At 41.5% G+C, this 24,640-nt stretch overlaps 1 protein-coding gene across 3 annotated transcripts in view; it reads left to right on the forward strand.

Annotated features, from left to right (window-relative positions):
- The window catches only part of AP1S3 (adaptor related protein complex 1 subunit sigma 3), a 68,602-nt gene that overhangs the window by 657 nt on the left and 43,305 nt on the right, over positions 1-24,640 (forward strand). For all 3 annotated transcript variants that reach the window (XR_012160803.2, XM_073359934.2, XM_073359935.2), the window contains exon 2: positions 23,457-23,635. Coding sequence is in view for 2 of the 3 variants with exons in the window: in XM_073359934.2 (XP_073216035.1) it covers positions 23,457-23,635 (179 nt within the window). In the remaining variant the exon portion in view is untranslated. The remainder of the gene's footprint in view (positions 1-23,456; positions 23,636-24,640) is intronic.

The following is a 24,640-nucleotide window of genomic DNA, read 5'->3' on the forward strand; positions in this document are numbered from 1 at the left end:
CTTCTGTGCCCCAGGCCTGTAGGTGGGTGACCTGTCCGCTTCCCCTCTTGTACTCTACCCCAGTGCTTAGAGCTTAAATCACTTCACCCACCCCTGCAGCACAATCCCCGCAGAGGGTGACTTCTAACATGGTAGAGAACATCATATTTCTGTGACATCTACTTCTGTTTCCTTGTACTCTGTAGATCATGGGCTTTCAAGCAGACAGGCAGTGGTACTGTCTTTCTTTGCCTTTCAGTTTTGTGGCTACATATGCTTTTGCAACATCTACCACTTCTCTTCTAAGGGCTGCTCTACAGGCAGAGTTCCATTGGTTTCACTTTAGGGCTCATTTTAAACTGACTTGGTTCAACTGGTGCAAAAGGCTATATGGACACACTTACTTTGGTTTAAATTAGGCTTATTATAATTGACCTTAAGTCAATTAGGAACCTGTTTAAGCTAAATTGAAATAAGTGTGTCCACCCCAGGGGTTTAAACTGGTTTAATTAAACCAGAGCAGGTTTGTGTGTAGGCCAAACCTAAGGCCTCAGTTTTCTAAGATGTTCTGTGCCCATGAATAGATTCATTGAGGCAAAATGTTGTTGTGTAGTCAGGGCCTAAGACACTCCGTTCAAATTTGACCAGATAAATATTGTGAAAACCTAAGACAAACAGAAATGTTTGCATGGCACTTAAAGTATAAAACAATCCAGTGGAAACAGATCTTTTAAACAATTATTCATTAACAGTCTCCACAGTGCAAACATTCAGCATAGGTACTAATTAGCATATAAGGCCCTGAAAGTGAACCAGATACTGAACAAAAGTGAAATTGACTAGCTTACGCCTGGTCTATAGTAGAAAATCAAATTGGTGTAGCTACATCACTCAAGGGTGTGAATAATCCACAGTTCTGAGTGGTGTAATTAAGCTAACCTAACCCCTAGTATAGAGAGCTCTAGATCAATGGAAGGGAATTCTTCCCTTGACCTAATTACTGCCTCTTGGGGAGGTGGATTAGGTACGCCAAGGGAAGAACCCCTCCCGCTGGTGTAGCGAATGTCTACACCGTAGTGTAGTGGTGCAGCTGTGCCGCTGTAGTATTTAAGTGTAGCCATACCCTTATTTTCACACTGAGAGAAATGGGGAAAAAAAGGTAATTCAGATGTTCAAAATTCCAGTTTTAATAATCTGAGCTGTTTTTAGACACAGGAAAAATGTACATTTAAAGAAATCCAATTTTTACATCAACAGTGTTCAGTATTGCTACCTCCAAGTGTTTTAAAAGAAATAAATCAGTCCCCCTCCCAAATAATGAGATTTTTAAAAGATAATACATTTTGTGTTCTTTTTATTTGCCTTCCCTCTCTTCCCACCAATCCCTACAATGTATTACCTTTCTGATCGCCGCCTTAGGTCAGCTGACTCCGTCATTCCCATAAGTGTAAGTAAAACTCGAGCTTGTACTTGACATTGAAAGTCAACAAACTTGGGCTTTGCCTGACCAACATGGAAAGCTGATTCCAGAGTCTCCCTGATCTATGCACTTCAAAAATGCTCTATAAGCACGGTATGTAGCATAACTTCAATTCATGCCATGAAGGTCACTCTGTTCTGCCCAACTATTATTTCTCATCAAGGGAAAGGCTTTTTAAAAAGAGTACATTTAACTCCCTAACTGTTTCAGATATTATTATTTATTTTATTATGCTCCCAGCTGAGACTGTGCAGACACAAAAAATTAACCAGTTCACCTTTTCAGGATTGGGAAATCATTCCTGTCAAACAAAAAGTCTGATAAGATAAGCAAAATCTGTATCCAGGATACCATAATCTACTTCTTAGGCCTGGAGAAAAGGAACAATTGACTTATTAGGTATAGAACTGTAGCTGCACCACTAGTTTGGGTCATATTTTGAAATAAGGCCCACATAGGTTTGAGTGAAAATCCAGCTGCCATGTTTTGTGCACTCCATGAGTGACATTTCTGGAAAGTGAAAAAAATTAATAGATTCCCCTTCAAGATCAGCTTGAGCATTGGGAATAGGTATGGGAGAGGTAGGAACCTATTTTCTGCACACTTTAGAAGGAAACATCAGGGAAGCCTGGGAACTGGGGGTATTGCAAGGAGTTGAGAGCCGGTAGAAGGATATGTTGTAGCGGGGACAGTCTGGAAGAGAGATTGTTAGGGTAGGGAGAGCCTGGAGGATTTCTGGGGCAGTGGTGCAGCCCAGAGAGGATGTAGTGGGTGGATGGGGAAAGCCAGGGGGAGGGTTGCTGGGAGATCATGGGACTGTGGGGATGTGCAAAGAAACTGAGGCAGTTGAATGCATGAAAAATAGCTGGGCTATGTGCAGACATGTGAGAATGTCAAACTGCCAAACGTAAGAATGTCATGCAAGATGCAGTAGTGCCAGGAGGGCAGGGGACCATGGCCCTCCCACTTTTTGAAAATGGGTGGGTCTGGCTGGTCCACTTTTCGCTGGGGTGGGGCCTGCCCACCTGGCCAAGCCAGCATGGAGCCTGGCCGGGGACAGGAGCCTGGGCAGTTGTGGGAGCCACGCGTGCAGCCCCTCCACCTGCTCACGGTACGAGGGGACTGAGAGCAGCCCCAGGTCCATCTTCCCACCTGACCCAAGGCAGGTCGAGGAGGAGAGTCCAGGACTCCACACCAGCTCCACACAGCTGCACGCATGCTCTCCCTGACCCAGCTCTGGCCAGGACCCTCCACCTACCCTGGTGGGGGGGTGAGGGGTGGGGATACGGGTTGGAGGCTGCTCTGGGTGCCCCTTCCCTTCCCGCCCTCCAGCCCAGGGCAGGTAGAGGGTCTGCCATGGCTCCTCACAGCTGCCAGTGCAGCTCATATCGTGGCCGGGCTGCGGCTTCGAGGCCCTGACTGGAGCCGGGTCAGGGAGAGCCATATGGGCAGCTGTGGGGAGCCTGGGTCCCTCCACCTACCCAGGTGGGGGACCCACTCACCTTTGGGAAGGCTCCAGCACCCTGATCTTTAGCAGCCCTTTTGTATGATGTGTTTAAAAGGTCCACAGGATAGGATATAAAGAATCGGATATACAGTAAAAGGTAACAAAGTGCAACAAAGCATTAAAATGATGAAGCCATCAATTTAAAGAAAAAAATACAAAGCTAACTGCTATCTTGTTGTCTGGTGACGATTGGTATATTCCACTGCCACCAAATGTGGGTAACTAATATTATATGATGGGAATCTTTTAAAAGATTCCCATTTTTAGTCTTGTGTTTTGGCTAGCAAAATATTCTTGCAGATTACAGTGAAAATTATAATTGTTTTGTTTTTGAACAATGAAAATATAAACATTAGGGCAACAGCACTTCACTTGTAAAACATACAGTATTTACCACAATTCATTTAGGCCCCAGTCCAGCTCTCATGGAAGTCAATGGGAGCCTTTCCATTGATGTTTATGAGAGTAGAATTGAACTCTTATTGAAAGTGTGAGTACAATAACTCTTCTTTTACCACACCTGCGCAGCTTCTACCCCTGTCAAGAATTTAACTGTTCCTGCCATTAGTTAACTGCTGTACTATCATGGTTCTAAAGGGTGTCTTCTGCCTCTGGCCTTTACTCACTGCCCTCTGGCAGTGGACACCTTTTAGTGCTAAGCCCAGGGCCTCCCCTTTTTGGAAAGATGAGCCCAGCAGTCCTTGCTTACCCAAGACTGAGTTCTTGGCTTCAGCACCTCTGTTTCTCACCATGGCTCCTCCAGCAGGTCCTAATGAGTTTAGACCTGTGTCAGAGACTTACCCTTTTGGGAGCTATGCAACCAGTAGATGTTTGCAGTTACACAGGACAGCCTCTTCAAAATAAGACTGCATGTCTTAGTCAACAGGAATACAGTGTATAGGCTCCTTTGGTTAGAATGGAAAAGCAAGCTTGCATGCTGGCAACACAATCTGCTTCTCTTGCCCCTCAATTCAAACTTCTTACTGCACTGGGCAGTAGCATGCTTAATGCTCAGTGCTTCGTTTCAAACTGCTGTCATGCTGATTTAATGTGAGCTGCTCACACTCGGGATGTAAATATTGTTTAAAAAGTTAACCATTTAAATGATTAAAATTATATTGTTTAAATGGTTAATCGATTAAAGGGAGAGGGGCCAGCATGGCTGGGGCTGCTCTGGCCAGTACAGGGCTTCTGGGGTCAACCAGCCAGCCTGGGGTTTACCCATTAAGGCGGGTTAACTGGTAAGACTAATGCTTACAGGTTAAAATTTTACAACCCTCTTCCATCCCTCCTGAGGCCCAGGCCAGGGAGGGGGTTGTGAAAACTCCTCTTGGCCCAGCAGTCTTAAAAGTGAATGGTCTGGTCCTTGCTGTCCTTTGCATCTCCAAGGTAGCTCCATTCACAAGTTGACAGTTCTTGTATTTTCATTCTTACCAACCCAGACATGCCTGCATGACCAGCACTCTTCTCTGATTCCCCTGTCATTAAACCCTCAATCTGAGTTGGTGATAATACAAATGTGAGAGGGGATAACTGAGTCATGCATATTTTCCATAAAAATATTACAGAAGTTCTCCATAACAAACATTCCAAGGCAAATATCTTAAGCTCTTAGCTAGTGTTCAGTTTTCCATTCTAAGTTCTAGAAATGCACTTTCCTTTTGTATTAAATTTCAGCCATTGTAAACTCTCAGAACTACTAATTGGAGCTGTTGTGGAGTATGAATGACTCTCTATTTTATGGGAGTAACATCCCTACTCTGTCAACTCTCCTTCTCAACCCAGCCATTCCCCAAAAGCACTGCCCAAGAGGTAAGCCTTGTGGTTTGTCTAAAATTAACACTTCCAGGTCCTGACAGACCAAAAGGGTGTGTAAGGGATAAGGAAACAAACTCCAAAGTTGAGGAAGGATAGTCTAGTGGTTTTGATGCTAGCCTGGAGGGCCAGGTTTGATTATCTGATCTACCCCACACTTCCAGTGTCACTAGTCTCTCTATGCCTGTTTCCAATCTGTAAAATGCAGCTAAACAATAAAGTGGGAGTCGGATTAGAGTGTGTTGCAGATGGAAGGTGAGATGGGCTGTTATTTGATTTAGTTCAATCTGAATCTGTGCCTTTTAATTATGTAACTGTAAGATGTAAATTGAAAATATCTCCTTTAACATGAAGAACTTTGAAATTTGTGTTAGGACAGAGGGTGAGCTGGAGAAGGGAACAAAGGCACACCCTTCCCTGTTAGTCTCATGTCATGACTCATGAGGCTGCTGGATGGCTCAGAACATTCTTGTTCCACCAGACACTGATTTCCTCAGGATGAAATATTATGCCATCAGCTGGGTGGGAAGTCATTGAAACTTGATAGTTTTTAAGTGCCTCACATCCCCAGAACAACAAAGTGCTTGGTTCCCTGCAAGGTCAGAATCAGAGGAGGGTGCTGGGATTAAATTCCCAGGTAGCAGGGCTTTCCTTTGTGGTTGTACTGATGCAGATAACCTTGGATATGCTAAAAGTTATGGGGACGTTTAAATGTGCTGTGACAGAGTGCAGGGGCACTATCCGCCACCACGAACATGGGCTTAATTTCAGATCAGTTTCCCTCTCTGCTTGCACATGTATTCAGAGAAACAGCTATTAGAATAGCTGCCAGTGGGGTAGGGAGTATAGAATGTCCTGGAATTTAGGACTCTGCACTGAAGGTTGTAGGACTCGGTTGAACCTCTAGATATGGAATTTTCTGCTCAACTTACTTTAAGTTCTTGGTATAAACATAATTTCTTAAGAAAAAAGCCTGGCTGACCAAGAGGTTCTTTTCTTTCTTTTTCTGCTGAGTCATTTCTTCGTCATCTGTGGCCCTTTCAGATTGTTGTTCCATCATTCACCCTTAGCTTCTCTCCTCGTACATATGGTAACTGAGCAGTGGCTATTTTCAGAAGTGTACGGACAGTTACAAAAGCAGACCTCGGAGACCAGGAGAGCAGAGAGAGATGCCATTTTGTGCTGACAGTGAGCTTCTCTGTGAAAGACTCTAGCTTGGGGTCAGACTGCCATTAAAACTAGTTGACTGGAAAAGAAGGGTATGATTGCATAGTTAATTGTTCTAAATGTCTTAAATGCTGTTGCTTCATGTGACCTAAGATAATCAATAGCATCACCAGAACCATCTAGGTTCTCAAGTGCTGAGGTTAAAATTTATCACCCTTAAATGTCATCTTCTCAGATGTACAACAAATATCTCTCTTGTTTTAGCTAATTGGATTTGAACCCTTGTAATTCAGTCACAACGCATTCTATGATTACTAGCCAGGCCAGTGTTCAGGGAGACTTTAGGCCTGATTCTCCTCTCACCTACACTAGGGTAACTCGGTTGGGAGTAACTCCATTGAAGTCAGTAGAATTATATAGGTGTAAGTGACAGGAGAAGAACAAGGCACTATTCTTGTGATACTTGGGAGAGCAGGCTGTGTTTAGTCTTTGAGCCTGAGAGAATTTCCAGGGACTGTCTTTGCCCAGCTATTTGAAAATAAAATCCCCTTTATATTCATTACAACCACATCCTGTCTCTTCTCTGTTGAAATGCTATGAACCCAAGCATCTCTCTGGAGAGAGGAGACTAGCCTTGCTGCTTGTAGGAAGGAACATTGTGAACTGCCTGTATGTCCAGGAGGAGGTAATTAAGAGAGAATATTATCAACTGATGAAGTGTGGGATTCGGTCGAGAGGACGGGGCACATCTAACCTGTCCTGCTACAGCTTTGGTGACTGAAAAAGGGCATAGACAACAGTGATGATAGCATGTCAGTCCTTGGATAGGGAGTGAGATTTAAACCCCTGAGGAATAGTTCTAGTCCAAGTTGTGGGTTCTGTAAAGTGGCTTAGAATTTGTAATGGTTTTCTTTTAAACTTATCTGAGGCCATTGTGGTCAGAATATTTTCTGAGCTGGTTCAATGTTAAATGGTGTCAACATCCTGAAGCCTCATCTAATAAATGGGGTTGACATTTGCATCAGAGACAATAATATAATTAAAATGATGATTGTGCATTATACTGTCCTCCCGTGTTACTAAACTTCTTGACATAGATTTTTGCCTTGGTATAGGAACTAGGGAGTTTGAACCTAGGAGCAAAAGGAAAAAATCACATCTATGAGAGAAAAAAAAATGTAGTTAACTTTGCCAGTGGCTGTGTGTTTCTTGCTATTTTTCTGTGTATTTGTGTTTGAATAAAAACAAATCATCCCTACTGACAAAAATATTAATGAAAATGGGGAAAAAACCCTTTCATATCATAAGTTTTTGTCATTGTGGGTTGAAAACCTTTCTGACCAGCCCTACTTGTTGGTAAATACAATGTTTATTTAGCATAGAAAATAACAAACAATAAAAGCTAAGCATAATGTGAACCCCACTAACCTGAAACAGTACAAAAAGATAGATAGTTAGCTAGACTTCAAGTTGTGTTAAATGAAATATTTGGCTAAGCAAGATGAAAATCTTACATTTGAAAGAGAAAAGTTGGGTGAGGTTATATTTTCTTTATTGGACCAACTCATGTGAACAACAGAAGTGGGTCCAGTAAAAGATGTTACCTCAACTACCTGGTCTTTTTCATAACCTTGGGACTAACATAGCTACAACACCTTGTAATTATATCTCAAAGTCATTTTGTCTCAGCCAGCTGTGGCCAGCCTGTCTGCTTTCTCAGTGCTCTGGCAATTTGTGTGTCATATCATAACAATGACAGGTGTGTCTCTTAATTTCTCCCACAATCTTTTATATTATGTGAATTTGTATTATGTCTTTATTAGCATGTTGTATGTGACCTCATCCAATTGTTGTAACATCAGTACAAAGGTACAATTGTCACTGATAAATAAAATAAATATGATTAAGTTCCATCAGTCAGTCTATGTTAACACAATTTCCCCTTTCACCAGGCATACAATCTTTTAATTTCCTTCTAATTTGCAATGATGTATATCCATAAATTCCAGAAACCTTTCACCATTTTCAAAACTTTGTGGGATGAGTGAGGCTTTTAAGTTGGATGTGTAAATCTTCTTCCTAAAGCCGAAGTAAGGAGTCTAGAATTATGGTATTGAATGGCAGAGCATGATCAGGAAGTGAATCACACTCACCTGTTGAGGAGAAAAAATCCTGACAAAATGCCATGAACTCAGCAAGAACCTGGGGAGAGGAAGTAAAGAGAAGTTTGCTTTCTTTTCCACTCCTATGGTTGCCCCACCTCTGTTCCACCTTCTCCTGCACCATAGCCAATAATGATGGAGCTCTCCCATGTCCACACTCTTCCCACATGCGATGCCCTAGACAAAGGAAGTGGTGTTACTAGATGTTATGTGGCTGGCCTGACATCCTCTGGAAACAGTGCTGTGCTGGATGTGTATGTTGTGTGGGAGTGGGAGAAGCATCTCTGACATTAGCACCTTCATTCCCACAGCAGCATTAAACCCACATGCCCAGAGGAATTGCTCACAGTAGGAAGCACTACACCCTTTAGGTGTGTGCAGGATTGGGCCAGAAGCTTGAAAAATCAAGCTCTCAGAAGTCAGGATAAATCAGTTCAGGTGTAAAGCTCAACCTTAACTCTGCCCCCTTATGCTTATGTCTTCACCTATAGTTTCTCTCATTTTATATCTTCATCAATTGTTAGATTCTTAAGTCCATATATAAAAGAATATAGACTGGAATTTTTTATGCAAGATTAAAGTAACATACAGTACATTCCGATATGGCCAGGTTTGAAACTGTGAGATCTACAAAACGTTCCAAGTTTGAAACAACTTGACTGATTTTCTGTGAGTTAGAAATGTTTGAAGTTGAGTGGCTCAGAGTTTGGGTTGCCAACCCTCCCGGTTTCACCGGGAGTCTCCCGGAATTGGGCTCTATCTCCTGGAGGCTACTGAAGCCAAACTGGGAGATTTTTAGGCCGCTAAAAGTCCTGCACTGCAGCGGGGCTAAGGCACGCTCCCTATCTGCCCTGTCTCCACGCAACTCCCAGAAGTGGCTGGCATGTTCCTGCGGCCCCAGGGAGGGACAGGGGGTCTCTGCGCGCTGCCTCTGCCCCAAGCGCCAACTCCACAGCTCCCGGGAACTGCAGCCAATAGGAACTGTGGGGGCGATGCCTGCAGGCAGGGGCAGTGTGCTGAGCCCCCTCTACCACCCGCAGGGATGTGCCAGTCACTTCCAGGAGCGGCATGGGGCCAGAGCTGGCAGTGGGCCTGCCATATCCCTGCTGCGCTGCTGACTGGGAGCCGCCTGAGGTAAGTGTCGCCCGGCCGGAGCCCTCACCTCCTCCCGCACTCCAACCCTCTGCCCCAGCCCTGAGCCCCCTCCCATACCCAAACTCCCTCCAAGAGCCCACACCCCCTCCAACACCCCAACCCCAACCTCTGCACCCCATCCAGCATCCAAACCCCCTCCCAGAGCTTGCACTGTGCACACCCTCCTGCACCCCAACCCCTTGCCTGATCCCAGAGCCCCCTTTCACACTCTGAACCCCTCATCTCTACCCCAGAGCCTTCATCCCCAGCCAGAGCCTTCACCACCTCCCACACCCCAACACCCCACCCCAGCCTGATGAAAGTGAGTGAGGGTGGGGGAAGAGTGAGCGATGGAGGGAGGGGGGATGGAATGAGTGGGGCAGGGCAAGGGTGTTTGGGTTTATGTGATTAGACAGTTGGCAACCCTACCCAGAGTTTCAGGTGTGACCCATCAATCTAAACTAAACTGAAGTTGGAGAGGATGTTGATTGTGGGAAGGAAACAATTAAGGTAACGAGGTCACATAAATCGGTACCACCAGATTATGCCAACGCCCCACAACCAAAATGAGGTAAGTGAGATGTGGTTTTTGTATCTTTAGAAAGCAGTAAAGGACCCACACACTACTTATTAATCTGTAAACTGAGCAAGTTCAAAAAATGAAAAGAATTGTTTTGATCTTTTCCAATTTACTGTGAGAATGTTTGGATTGTCAAACTCTGGGCCATTCCACTTTTAAACATTCAATTTTTAAAACTACTGCCATGACTTTCTTCCTCCAGGGTTGGGTTTGTAGATTTCACTGAGACTCTGTGAACTGTAACTGCCTGCAAGACAGGTTATATAAGAAATTCTGGTTTGTACTTAATTATATATTTTATTTAATGGCAATAGATAAATTATAAAGATATGTGGAAAGACCATATATGAACGTACCATGAGAGCAAAGTTAAACCTTAACTTTCTTTGTTCTGTATTTTCGGGTTTTCAGAGCTTAATTTTGAACCATAAGATTACATAAATTCTAGGTTTCTTTGGACTAGAATGAAAATATAAAATCACTGTTTACAAATGTAATACAAAGTATGACCTTTTAGTTTTTTCTAATGATGTTTATGGAGACCATCCAAATACAGGTTATCTATTGCTACATGTTATAAAATGGATCTGATTGACAAATGGCAATGTCAATAATTAATTTATTAATAAAGTGATAAAGCAAATATGTTTTCACTCTCAAAGAACACTGCATAGATAGGATATTAGTGTTTTGTCTACACATTTCAGTACTTCCAAGTCCATCGGTATAAAAAAATATTCCTTTACGGCAAGAGTCTCAAACACGCGGTCCGTGGGGCACATAGCCTGCGGAGTTGTTTCCTGCTGCCCACCATAGGCACCAACTCCAGCAGCAGCCAAACTCCCCTCTTCTCCAAGTGCGCCGCATCCCCACTCCTCTGCCTACCTCCCAGCGCTTCCCGCCGCCAAACAGCTGTTTGGCGGTGCTTAGGACTTTCCACAGGGGAGGAGCGGGGATGCGGCATGCTCAGTGGAGGAGACAGAAAAGAGGAATGGCCAGGGCGGGGATTTGGGGAAGGGGTTGGAATAGGGGCAGGGAGGGGGTGGAGTTGGGGTGCGGACTTTGGGGAAGGGGTTGGAATAGGGGTGGGAAGAGGCAGGGCGGGGCGAGGCCTCATGGAAGGGGTGGAGTAGGGGCGGGGCTGGGGGCAGAGTGGGGCTTTAACCAAAGTAATTCTAAAAGTAAATGCGTGTTTTGTCATTTGAATGAGGAGCATTACTGAGTGTTTATATTTTACATTGACTTTTAATAGCATACTATATTATTATTTTTTTTCATTTTTGACTATACTTTTATATCATTGTATGAAAAGGTTTCAGTGATGTGGCCCTCAGGCCAGTGTACTAGTCCTCATGTGGCCCACGTGGTGATTTGAGTTTGAGATCCCAGCTTTACGGTATGCTTTCATGAACATATTTGTGAGGGTGAGCAACATGCTATACTGTGTCAATACTTTTGAGACGAGCAAAGCTGAAGTGAAGGAAGCAGTGTCTATCCAATAGTGACATCATAATGCCAGCTGCAGTTTGGGGTCTATGGTCCTGGGAAGTAGGACTGAGCTCTTGTGGATGTAATATTGCTGTTTGTTTCCCTGAGGATGCTCCAGATTGTGTGAAATTTGGAGACTAGGAAAAGGGAGGAGAGGGAATAGAAAGACAAATGGTTTCTCCTCTTCTAAGTATAATTGTCTGCTGCTTTCTCAGAAATTGCTTCTGTTAGAGTAGTAGTGGAGTGGCCAAAGCTTTGCAATAAGCTTGAGCTTAGTGTGTACTATTTTACTGCGAACTGTAATGTAGGAGGGGGACAGATGTAGAGACTCTCACCTATCCTCTCATTGGAAATCTTTTGAAAGTATAATAATAACGTTAGTTTAGTTTGTATACAATTACATGCTGCACGCACACAATAATAGAATAATAGAAATGTAGGGCTGGAAGGGACCTCAATAGGTCATCTAATCCAGTCCCCTGCACTGAAAAGCCATTCCTGACAGGTGTTTGTCTAACCTGCTCTTAACAATGACGGGGATTCCACAACCTCCCCAGATAATTTGTTCCAGTGCTTAATTACCTTACATTAGGAAGTTTTTCCTAATGTCTAACCTAGATCTCCCTGGCTGCAATTTAAACTCATGAATTCTTGTCCTGTCCTCCGCAGTTAGGAGAAGAATTTGTCACCCTCTTTTTTTATAACAACCTTGTTGGAACTTGAAGATTGTTGTCATGTCCTCCCTCAGCCTTCTCTTCTCTAGACTAAACAAACCCAATTTTTTCAATCTTTTCTCAAAGGTCATGTTTTCTAGGCCTTTAATTACTTTTGTTGCTTTCTTCTGGTCTTCAGTTTGTTCACATCTCTCTTGGAGTGTGATGCCCAGAAGTGGGCACAATATTCCCCTTGAGACCTTATCTCACAACGTGTATGTATAGAATGAAAAGCCCAAATGTGCCCATACTCACACATTTAAGAGCATGCATAGACCACAAGTGGTTGGGAATTTTTTTTGACAAAATTGTTTCAAAAAACACCGATTCAGTGAAACCAAAATTTTTTACTGGAAAGACTCAGTTTTAATGTAACATTTGTCTGGAATGTTTCTCAGGTCCAGGGTGGAATTTCTGGGAGGGAGCCACCCAAGAGTAGCTAGTAGCCTGGTGGTAGGGCATCACCTGGCATGTCGCGAGATTCACATTAAAATCCCTGCTACGGGGACTTGGCCTTAGGTATCTCAAATCCCAGGTGAGTGCCCAAACCACTGGGCCGCAGAGTCAATCTCTGTCAATGAATATTTAACTATTTATAACAAGTGGATCATCTCCAACAGGAGAGATTGCAAGAGACCACCAGCCTATAACCTGGTAGTTGGGGCACTCGCTGAGCATGCAGGAGACCTGGGTTCAAAGTCTCTGTTTCAAATCAGGCATAGCTGGAATGGTAATCTGTGTGTATGTGTGTTTCTCTCTCTCTCTCAGGAAAATAATTTCCTGCCAAGCTCTAATAAAACATATCAGTTTGCTACAGAAAAATATACAATGTATTATTCACTGAAATCTCCTCAGATTGGAAAAAATCCAGTAGTGTGTGTTTAAAAATAAAGTTTACAGACACACAATCGTGGCTATAATTTTTTCAATGTTTTATATGAGAAGCAATAAGCTGCTGAAAAAGTAACTGCTTGAGAAGAAGGTTTCACATTTGAAAGCAGTTGATGCATGGAAAAGGAAAAGAATGGTCACAGTTACTCCAGGTGACTGGTTTAAAAAAAAAAAAAAAGATTAAATTTTTTAGAGGTATTTTATTGTTCAGAGGTACTTGATTTTAAGACCCAAAGGAGATTAGTTATGTAAACAGCTAAATATAAAATAGAACCCCCTTTCACTATTCTGCCATGCTAAATTGCTCTTTCAGGCAACCAACTTACTTTTCTTCAGATATAAGAAACTATCTCATTGGAAATGGATCTGTGATGAACATCAAACGTTAGGCTAGGACAAACACAGTAGTAAAGCCCATTTACATTAAAAGCCCTATCGTATAAGAAAATATAAAGAAAAAGAAGCAAAATAAAATAAGGAACAGATGTGAAGGAGGCTGATAAGGGGCAAGGGAACATTTAATAACGTGCAATCCTTTTGCCATGATGTATTATTGAAAACTGTTGTTAAATAATTTGGCCCCTAATTAGGTTTGCTTTGTGTAGCATGAGGAGAACTGTCCTAGGGTTCTAATGTAAACTGTTACTTTTTGAAAGACCACAAAAACAAAATGTGAGCTCAAGCTGCTGGCTGTGCAGCAGGAAAACGGCTTAGAGCTGTGAAAACATCAGTGGGCAAGTGCACCCAACAAAAGAGGTTCACTTCCATTTCTTTCAAACATTTTTCCTACCCTTTGTTTGGTGTGTGAGTGAGTGAACTGTGTGTGAAATGAGTGAGTGAATGTGTAAGTGAACTGTCTTGTGGGTTTACCATTCTACTGGGATTTAGCAAGCAGTTCAAATACAGCTATTGAATGTGGGTAACTTGGAGGGTTGTTTAACACTTCATGTCTGATATACACAAGTCCTCACTGAAGAACGGGTGCTTTGCAATGTATGAAAAAAATGGTTGGCATATTGAGATGTTACAGATTAGCTAATTCTATAATGAACATTTTCCATGTTGATTTGGTTGCTCAGTAATGTAGTGTGCAAGGCCACTTCTGGTAGTATGCTCAGAAGCTGCCTATTGGATCAGGTCCCATTCAAAATTGGGCTGGGGGGGGGAGGAAGAGGTGGTTCTGGTGCCTATTTTATAACTTTTAGCCGAATGGTTAGATCAGGGTTCAATTTTCCTGAAAGGGGGCAGGGGAGCATTTAAACAGGGGTCTCCCACCTCTGAGGGGAGGGCTCCAACCAGCGAGCTAAGGAATTCTCTTGTTGTGGGACTACTTCTATTGAAGCTGTTCATCTGCTGACCCAGTGCACCAATTGCCTTCATCCTCTGAGAGTTAACGCTGTGCTTTTGAAAATACAAGCATCTTAACAAAGGCCGCAGAGGTAACTTGCTGTGCAGAAGGCAAAATAACCCTTAGCCCACCCAACCCCCGGTCAGCAGACAACTCTATGTACAGTGAGCACTGTGCCTGAATCTCTGTGGAGGTGGCCTTTACAACTCTAGAGAACTATTATAACCTCATTATGTCAAAACAAGTTGATAGTACAAACAGAGCCATGCTGGGACATAGTCCTTTGATCGTAATTGGGCTATTCCTGCTGAGCTGCCAGAAACTTATTTTTTTACTTAGGTAACTCATTGGAACACCATTAAAACTATTAGATATTCAGCAGCTACAAAATCCCGTTCATTTTATCAAGCAAACAGTCTAATAGTAGCAACGGCCATTTCCTGGAGCTTTACTAATCCTTCCACAGGGAGAATAGAATAAAACCTTTCACCTTCCCCAAAATGATCACGTTTTTGAAACCTTCCTGATTAATTCACAACTTTTAGTCTCCAGATAAGTCATTTGCCTACCAATATGACAGGCACATTATCAAGGTGTGAATGCAGTACAGTACTTTCAGAAGGCAGGAAGGGCCTAGAATCCATCACAGAGTATTTCAGGCCATTGATTTCTCATACAAAACTACTAAAAAACAAACTAGTTGTAGTTCAGATCCATTATGAAATATGAATGCCGTGAATAAGATACAGTATTTTCTTCTGTTGCCAACAGAATTGTCTGTTAATGCTCTTAGAAGAGGGTTTTTCATTCCATGTGGGGACATACAATGTGTGTGTGACTTGTGCACAGCAAGCCAATTTTTATTCTCTAAAAGATTTACAGCTAGAAAAAGCAATTTGTTATATCCTGAATAATCTTAAACAATTATTTCTCTCTGCTGGTGCTACTTGAAATATTTAAACAAATCATTCTGTAATTAAGAAAACATGATCAAAGGTTTTTTTTTCTTCCCACTGAGCGTTCTTCAATGTGGAATATATAAATGTGGGCTTTTATTAGACACCAAGTAGTTCTGAATTATGAATAAATATTTTGTTTAAAAACCAGCTGCAGAGAGATTAGAAGCAGGGTGGTGTTCTTTTTTTTTTTTTTTTTAAAGAAGCTTCACTAGTGCACTTCTGTTTGCTGGATGTATTTATAATTTACTATAGTGCAAGGCTTTCTTTGCAGAATCCTTAATTTTAATCCTGAATCTTAACTATCATCTGAATTTTAATACTTTAATGTGTTTTAAATTGTCCAGAGATAAGACATGGGTCCATGGCACATCCTATTAGATCTTCAGCTGATGTAAATCAGAGTAGCCCCATTGACTTTAGTGGAACTCCACAGATTTACACTAGCAGAGGGCATGGCTCAGCATTTACATCTGGAGTCTGAGCATTTCATATCTGAAATGTCGCTGTCTAGAGCCTGACTCTTGCATCCACTCCTGCAGTTTAAAGGAGTCAGAAACCCAGCAAATTCAGCCTCTTCACGATTCTCCCTGTATGCAAGGAATCCCCAGGTAGTGTAAAGCCACCTTGCACAACTCCCTTTCAAGTAGGGTGACCAGACAGCAAGTGTGAAAAATTGGGACGGGTGTGGGGGTAATAGGTGCCTATATAAGACAAAGTCCTGAATATCAGGACTGTTCCAATAAATTCGGGACATGTGGTCACCCTATTTCCCAGCCCACAGCATGTGGGGATTCTTGTGACGGAGAAAAAGCGAGGGGCTGTGCGCTGTTCTGTCTCATCAATCCTCAGCTGACAGAATAGCCTCTTGGGGCTGTGGGCAGCTGGCCAAAAATGCTCTTGACCTGTGATAGGGCCAGGTTGGTTCCTGGCTTGGCCTGTTTTCAGGGGGAATGCAGAGGTGGTGCAAAGCTGCCTTCTCCCTCCACCTACTGAGTTCTGTCCCAGAGAATCTGTCCCAGTGAATCTGGACCCATTTGACTCACAGTAAAGATGGGACAGTTTATGGAATTCAGATATAGGGCCTGATTTTGAACAACCCCAGAGTCCAGGGGTGTTTGGATCCAGGAATTTGGTTCTGGCCCATCTTTTTTATTTTCTCTAATGTGTAAATGAAGCTTTATCAAGGGAGGGAAATGGTGGTTCTTAATTTGAACCAAGGTGCCACAGTCCAGTTTTTGCACATGTGCTTGGTGTTCTTATTTTAAAACTAATAGTTTAGATTAGAGCTGCCAAGTGATTAAAAAAATTAATATTGCGGTTAAACAAAATAGAATCCCATTTATTTAAATATTTTTGGATGTTTTCTACATTTTCAAATATATTGATTTCAGTTACAACACAGAATACAAAGCGTACAGTGCTCACTTTATATTTATTTTTGGTTATAAATATTTGTAGAAAACAAAAGAAATAGTATATTTCAGTTCATCTAATATAAGTACTATAGTGCAATCTCTTTATTTTACATACCAGATGTGCTAAAGATTCATATGTCTCTTCATGCTTTAACCACCATTCCAGAATACATGCGTCCATGCTGATGAAGGGTTCTGCATGATAACGATCCAAAGTAGAGCAGACTGACGCATGTTCATTTTCATCATCTGATTCAGATGCCACCAGCAGAAGGTTGATTTTCTTTTTTGGTGGTTCTAGTTCTGTAGTTTCCGCATCAGAGTGTTGCTCTCTTAAGACATCTGAAAGCATTCTCCACACCTCGTCCCTCTCAGATTTTGGGAGGCACTTCAGATTCTTAAACCTTAGGTCGAGTGATGTATCCATCCTTAGAAATCTCACATTGGTACCTTCTTTGTGTTTTGTCAAATCTGTTGTGAAAGTGTTCTTAAAACCAATATGTGCTTGGTCATCATCTGAGATGGCTATAACATGAAATATGTGGCAGAATGTGGGTAAAACAGAGCAGGAGACCTACAATTCTCCCCCAAGGAGTTCAGTCACAAATGTAATTAACCCATTATTTTTTTTAACAAGCATCATCAGCATGGAGGCATGTCCTCTGGAATGGTGGCCGAAGCATGAAGGGGCATATGAATGTTGGGCATATCTGGCATTTAAATACGTTGGAATGCCAGCTACAAAAGTGCCATGTGAATGCCTGTTCTCACTTTCAGGTGACATTGTAAATAAGAAGCAGTCAGCAGATAAGCCATGGGTAGGAGAATGGACATAAGGAGGAAGGGCAGTGTGGATACAAGTCTAATGGGTCATACTGGCTGTAGAATGACCATGCCTAATCGGGTATAGAATGTGAGCGAGGCCAAACAGCAAAAATTAAGATGTTTGTACACCAATGCGAGGAGCCTAGGTAACAAAATGGAAGAACTAGAGTACTGGTGCAGGAACTGAAACCAGATATTATAGGGATAACAGAAACATGGTGGAATAGTAGTCATGACTGGACTACAGCTATTAAAGGGTATGTGCTGTTTAGGAAAGACAGAAATAAAGGTAAAGGTGGTGGAGTAGCATTGTATATCAATGATGAGGTAGAATGTAAAGAAATAAGTGATGGAATGGATAAGACAGAGTCTGTCTGGGCAAAAATCACACTGGGGAAGAAAACTACTAGAGTCTCCCCTGTGATAGTGCTTGGGGTGTGCTATAGACCACCGGGATCTAATTTGGATATGGATAGAGCCCTCTTTAATGTTTTTAATGAAGTAAATACTAATGGAAACTGCGTGATCATGGGAGACTTTAACTTTCCAGATATAGACTGGAGGACAAGTGCTAGTAATAATAATAGGGCTCAGATTTTCCTAGATGCGATAGCTGATGGATTCCTTCATCAAGTAGTTGCTGAACCGACTAGAGGGGATGCCATTTTAGATTTGGTTTTGGTGAGTAGTGAGGACCTCTTAGAACAAATGGTTGTAGAGGACAACCTTGGTTCAAGTGATCATGAGCTAATTCAGTTCAAACTGAACGGAAGGATAAACAAAAATAAATCTGACTAGGGTTTTTGATTTCAAAAGGGCTGACTTTCAAAAATTAAGGAAATTAGTTAGGGAAGTGGATTGGACTGAAGAATTTATGGATCTAAAGGCAGAGGAGGCCTGGGATTAATTTAAGTCAAAGCTGCAGAAGCTATCAGAAGCCTGCATCCCAAGAAAGGGGAAAAAATTCATAGGCAGGAGTTGTAGACCAAGCTGGATAAGCAAGCATCTCAGAGAGGTGATTAAGAAAAAGCAGAAAGCATACAGGGAGTGGAAGATGGGAGGGAACAGCTACCTTATTGAGGTCAGAGCATGTAGGGACAAAGTGAGACAGGCTAAAAGTCAAGTAAAGTTGGACCTTGCAAAGGGAATTAAAACCAATAGTAAAAGGTTCTATAGCCATATAAATAAGAAGAAAACAAAGAAAGAAGAAGTGGGACCTCTAAACACTGTGGATGGAGTGGAGGTTAAGGATAATCTAGGCATGGCCCAATATCTAAACAAATACTTTGCCTCAGCCTTTAATAAGGCTGTCAAAATTCCTTCCCCACTCTGAACTCTAGGGTACAGATATGGGGACCTGCATGAAAAACCCCCTAAGCTTATTTTTACCACCTTAGGTTAAAACTTCTCCAAGGTACAAACCATTTTAACTTTTGCCTTTAAACTTTATTGCTGCCACCACCAAGCGTCTAACAAATATATAACAGGAAAAGAGCCCGCTTGGAAACATATATTTCCCCCCACCCCCAAATCCTCCCAAACCCTACACCCCTTTTCCTGGGGAAGGCTTGATAAAAATCCTCGCCAATTTGCATAGGTAAACACAGACCCAAACCCTTGGATCTTAAGAACAATGAAAAAGCAATCAGGTTCTTAAAAGAAGAATTTTAATTGAAGAAAAAGTAAAAGAATCACCTCTGTAAAATCACGAGGGTAAATACTTTACAGGGTAATCAGATTCAAAACATAGAGAATCCCTCTAGGCAAAACCTTAAGTTACAAAAAGACACAAAAACAGGAATATACATTCCATTCAGCAGAGCTTATTTATCAGCCATTTAAACAAAATAGAATCTAACGCATATCTAGCTAGATTACTTACTAAGTTCTAAGACTCCATTCCTTTTCTGTTCCTGGCAAAAGCGTCACACAGACAGAGAGAAGCTTTGTTTCTCCCACCCCCCCAGCTTTGAAAGTATCTTGTCTCCTCATTGGTCATTTTGGTCAGGTGCCAGCGAGGTTATCCTAGCTTCTTAACCCTTTACAGGTGAAAGGGTTTTTCCTCTGGCCAGGAGGGATTTTAAAGGTATTTACCATTCCCTTTATATTTATGACAAAGGCTAATGAGGATCTTAGGGATAATGGTAGCATGACAAATGGGAATGAGGATATGGGGGTAGATATTACCATATCTGAGGTAGAAGCGAAACTCGAACAGCTTAATGGATCTAAATCGGGGACCCCAGATAATCTTCATCCAAGAATATTAGAGGAATTGGCACATGAAATTGCAATCCCATTAGCAAGAATTTTTAATGAATCTGTAAACTCGGGGGTTGTACTGTGTGACTGGAAAATTGCTAACATAGTTCCTATTTCTAAGAAAGGAAAAAAAACGTGATCCGGGTAACTACAGGCCTGTTAGTTTGACATCTGTAGTATGCAAGGTCTTGGAAAAAATTTTGAAGGATAAAGTAGTTAAGGACATTGAGGTCAATGATAAATGGGACAAAATACAACATGGTTTTACAGAAGATAGATCGTGCCAAACCAATCTGATCTCCTTCTTTGAGAAAGTAACAGATTTTTTAGACAAAGAAAATGCAGTGGATCTAATTTACCTAGATTTTAGTAAGGCGTTTGATACGGTGCCACATGGGGAATTATTAGTTAAATTGGAAAAGATGGGGATCAATAGGAAAATTGAAAGGTGGATAAGGAATTGGTTAAAGGGGAGACTACAGCAGGTCCTACTGAAAGGTGAACTGTCAGGCTGGAGGGAGGTTATCAGTGGAGTTCCTCAGGGATCGGTTTTGGGGCCAATCTTATTTAATCTTTTTATTATTGACCTCGGCACAAAAAGTGGGAGTGTGCTAATAAAGTTTGCGGATGATACAAAGCAGGGAGGTATTGCCATTTTAGAGAAGGACTGGGATATCATACAGGAGGATCTGGATGACCTTGTAAACTGGAGTAATAGTAATAGGATGAAATTTAATAGTGAGAAAAGTAAGGTCATGCATTTAGGGATTAATAACAAGAATTTTAGTTATAAGCTGGGGACGCATCAATTAGAAGTAACGGAAGAGGAGAAGGACCTTGGAGTATTGGTTGATCACAGGATGACTGTGAGCCGCCAATGTGATGTGGCCGTAAAAAAAGCTAATGTAGTGTTGGGATGCATCAGGCGAGGTATTTCCAGTAGAGATAAGGAGGTGCCAGTACTGTTATACAAGGCACTGGTGAGACCTCACCTGGCGTACTGTGTGCAGTTCTGGCCTTCCATGTTTAAGAAGGATGAATTCAAACTGGAACAGGTACAGAGAAGGGCTACTAGGATGATCCGAGGAATGGAAAACCTGCCTTATGAAAGGAGACTCAAGGAGCTTGGCTTGTTTAGCCTAACCAAAAGAAGGTTGAGGGGAGATATGATTGCTCTCTATAAATATATCAGAGGGATAAATACCGGAGAGGGAAAGGAATTATTTCAGCTCAGTACCAATGTGGACACAAGAACAAATGGATATAAACTGGCCATCGGGAAGTTTAGACTTGAAATTAGATGAAGGTTTCTAATCATCAGAGGAATGAAGTTCTGGAATAGCCTTCCAAGGGAAGCAGTGGGGGCAAAGGACCTATCTGGCTTCAAGATTAAACTTGATAAGTTTATGGAGGAAATGGTATGATGGGATAACATGGTTTTGGCAATTAATTGATCTTTAAATATTAATCGTAAATAGGCCCAATGGCCTGTGATGGGATATTAGATGGGGTGTCTGAGTTACTACAGAGAATTCTTTCCTGGGTATCTGGCTGGTGAATCTTGCTCAGGGTTTGCCTTATCAATTGGCTGAATAAGAAGTAGGTCTGAGTGGACTTGTAGGCTCTAAAGTTTTCCTTTGTTATGTAACAGTGCAGTTATGTAACAAAAAAAATCTACATTTGGAATTTACACTTTCACGATAAAGAAATTGCACTACAGTATTTGTATGAGGTGAATTGAAAAATACTATTATCATTTTTACAGTGCAAATATTTGTAATAAAAATAATATAAAGTGAGCACTGTACACTTTGTATTCTGTGTTGTAATAGAAATCAATATATTTGAAAATGAAAAAAACGTCCAAAATATTTAATAAATTTCAATTGGTATTCTATTGTTTAACAGTGTGATTGTATTAATCACAATATTTGAAATTGAAGTTAATTTTTTGAGTTAATCGTGTGACTTAACTGCAATTAATTGACAACCCTAGTTTAGATCTGACTCTGACTGCCCTCCCTTGCAATAAGTAGAACTCATGAGTAATGCCACTGAAATCAATGAGACTGTTTACACAGTAAGGTACAGTGATGGGTTCAGTCACAGAGATCCTCTTGGGACTGTCACCTGTGTGCTGAAATTCTCTCTGAGCCCATTTTCCCTGCCATCTTGGGACTCCAGAACCCTGCCTTGTTGAGCCAGACATGCTAGCCTGCTGCAACACAGACCCAGGGTCTGGTCCATGCCCACAAAGCAGCAGACTTTAACTAAAAACAGCTCAGCAGGTTACCTGTCTCCAGCACCCAGACACCCAGCTCCCAATGGGATCCAATCTCCAAATAAATCCATTTTACTCTGTATAAAGCTTATACAGGGTAAATTCATAAATTGTTCGCCCTCCATATCACTGATAGAGAGAGATGCACAGCTGTTTGCTCCCCCAGGTATTAACCACCCACTCTGGGTTTATTAATAAATAAGTGATTTTATTAAGTGTAAAAAGTAGGATTTAAGTGGTTTCAAGTAGTAACAGTCAGAACAAGGCAAATCACAAAGTAAAATAAAACAAAACATGCAAGTCAGCCTAATACATTAAGAAACCAATGACAGGTTATATCTCCCCCTCAGAGATGTTCCAATAAGCTTCTTTCACAGACTAGACTCCTTCCTTGTCTGGGCCTAGTCCTTTCCCCTGGTAAAGTCTTTGTTAGATCTTGCAGACATCTCAGGTGGTAAGGAACAATGATTGCCATGAGGGTTTGAAAATGCTGTATGTAAGAACCTGAAACTAGAAACAATGCAGGTAAGTAGGGGTTTTCTCATGACTAGCAGCCCCTTTTGTCCTGCTCCACTCCCTTCTATAGCTTTGGCACAAGGTGGAAATCTTTTGTCTCTGCTTGTTCCGACCCCCACCTTTTTAAATGGAAAAATACCAGATTTAAGATGGATTTCATCATCATTTCTTCCCACATCCAAGTCTTTCTTTAAGTACCCAAACAGAGAAGAATGGTTGGAATAGCACAGCCTCTCATTATTTTGTCCTCCAATTAGGCCTAATATCTGACACCCCAATTTTGGTTCATTAATTTCCGGACCCACATTTTCTTGTCTGCCAAGCATGATCGTAACACAGTCCTTGAGTTATATCAGTGGGCCTTTTTGTTTAGATTAATTTTAGTCTGTCTCCCTTTCATACCTTTTCCCATCAACATTTGTTGTTATAGGTTATTGTGACAACTTATGAATTTTTACATACTTTTTACAGTTGAGCTCAGAATTAGGGTAAATTTGTAGGCTCAATTATCAAAATATTCCTTCCCTCTAATTAGGAGAGGGGTGGGACTGTACTAGTGGCTTGCCACATCTGAAATATTCTAATATATATCCAGGTATCTTTCATTATATAATGCACAAAACTCTTTAGATTAGCCCTTAAAACCTCTTGATAAAATAAAAATCATGCATTTGATTGCATCTTCATTTCTTTCATATGCTTAAGTGAGGAATGTGTTTTACTAGGGCAGACATTAGATGTGTACGGTAATAAGAAAATTCTTGAGAGCGTAGGTGCCATAGGCATTATATTGGTCCTCTGCACATGGGTGAATTGTTCTTTTGCAGTTGCCATGTTCCTTTATAATAAAGTAAAGAATGGCAGTTGAATTGCTGCTTCCTGGAAAAACAATTGCGTGTAACCTGGTATTAACATGTTGCTTTGTTTACTCTAGATACGCTTTATACTGCTGTTCAGCCGACAAGGGAAATTAAGACTTCAGAAGTGGTACATAACGTTACCTGACAAAGAGAGGAAAAAGATCACACGGGAAATTGTTCAGATTATTCTGGCTCGCAGTCAAAAGATGAGCAGTTTTGTCGACTGGAAAGACCTAAAGCTAGTTTACAAAAGGTGTGAGTAGTTTTAAAAGAATAAAGTAAGTGTGTGTGTGTGGTATGTATAGAGAGAGACACACACCGATCCCCTCCACCCCCCATCTTATAAATGCTACTAGGATGAAACACATGAGGAACAATGAGTGCCATGAAGGTTTGAAAATGCTGTATGTAAGAGCCTGAAACTAGGAATAATGCAGGTTGATTCTAAACAAAATCAGCTTGCCTTTTCCCCATTCCATAAATTGACACAGTAAATTGCCATTAGAAAAAATACTGGTATTGCTTACCACTGAAGAAAAATGATTGACTTGATTGACAGTTTAAATGATAGAAGATGCTATGCCTAGCTAATCTTGCTAATTTAAAGGTATCGTGCTGAAAAGCATGTTGTGCTTTGTCAGTGTATTGCAAGGTTACACGCATGGTATGGAGGAGCCTTCTGCCAAATCATATCTTTGAAGTATTTACCATTCTGGAACTTGTATCTTCCCCAGGTATATGAGCCTTAGTGATAACAGGCTTATCCCTGCCTTTTTAGTTACAAGGGAGAAATGAAGGCCCTAAAACAGAAGTCCACCCTTATTCAACAGAGCACTAAAAATAAGTATGTTCTTAAGAGCTTTGTTGAAAAGGGATAGATGGACACAGGTTTAGATGCTTTGCTGAAATGGTGCTCTAGCCATTACCCTGGGAAGAATGCTCAGGTGGTTATTCTCCCACCCCCCCACCCCCCATGAAGCTGGACTAACTAAATATAAAACTCTGCTACCAATCAGTAGAAAGAATTGATCAGCATGAGTAGTTACATGTAATCTGTTTCTTGAAATACACATAAATTACCCTATTAACCATTTGGTAGCCTGAATAGTGGCCCAAATGTTTGTTCTTTCTGTGCATATTTTTTTTAAAGCACAAAATTATTCTACATTCTAAAACAATACACCTACAGTAGGGGCTACTGCAGCATTTGGGGAGAGTTTTGTCCCTTACCAGTTGTTGTTTTTATGCGTAGTCCTGA

The sequence above is a fragment of the Lepidochelys kempii genome, chromosome 9 (assembly GCF_965140285.1).
Source record: "Lepidochelys kempii isolate rLepKem1 chromosome 9, rLepKem1.hap1, whole genome shotgun sequence".
In the NCBI taxonomy this organism is placed as follows: Eukaryota; Metazoa; Chordata; order Testudines; family Cheloniidae; genus Lepidochelys; species Lepidochelys kempii.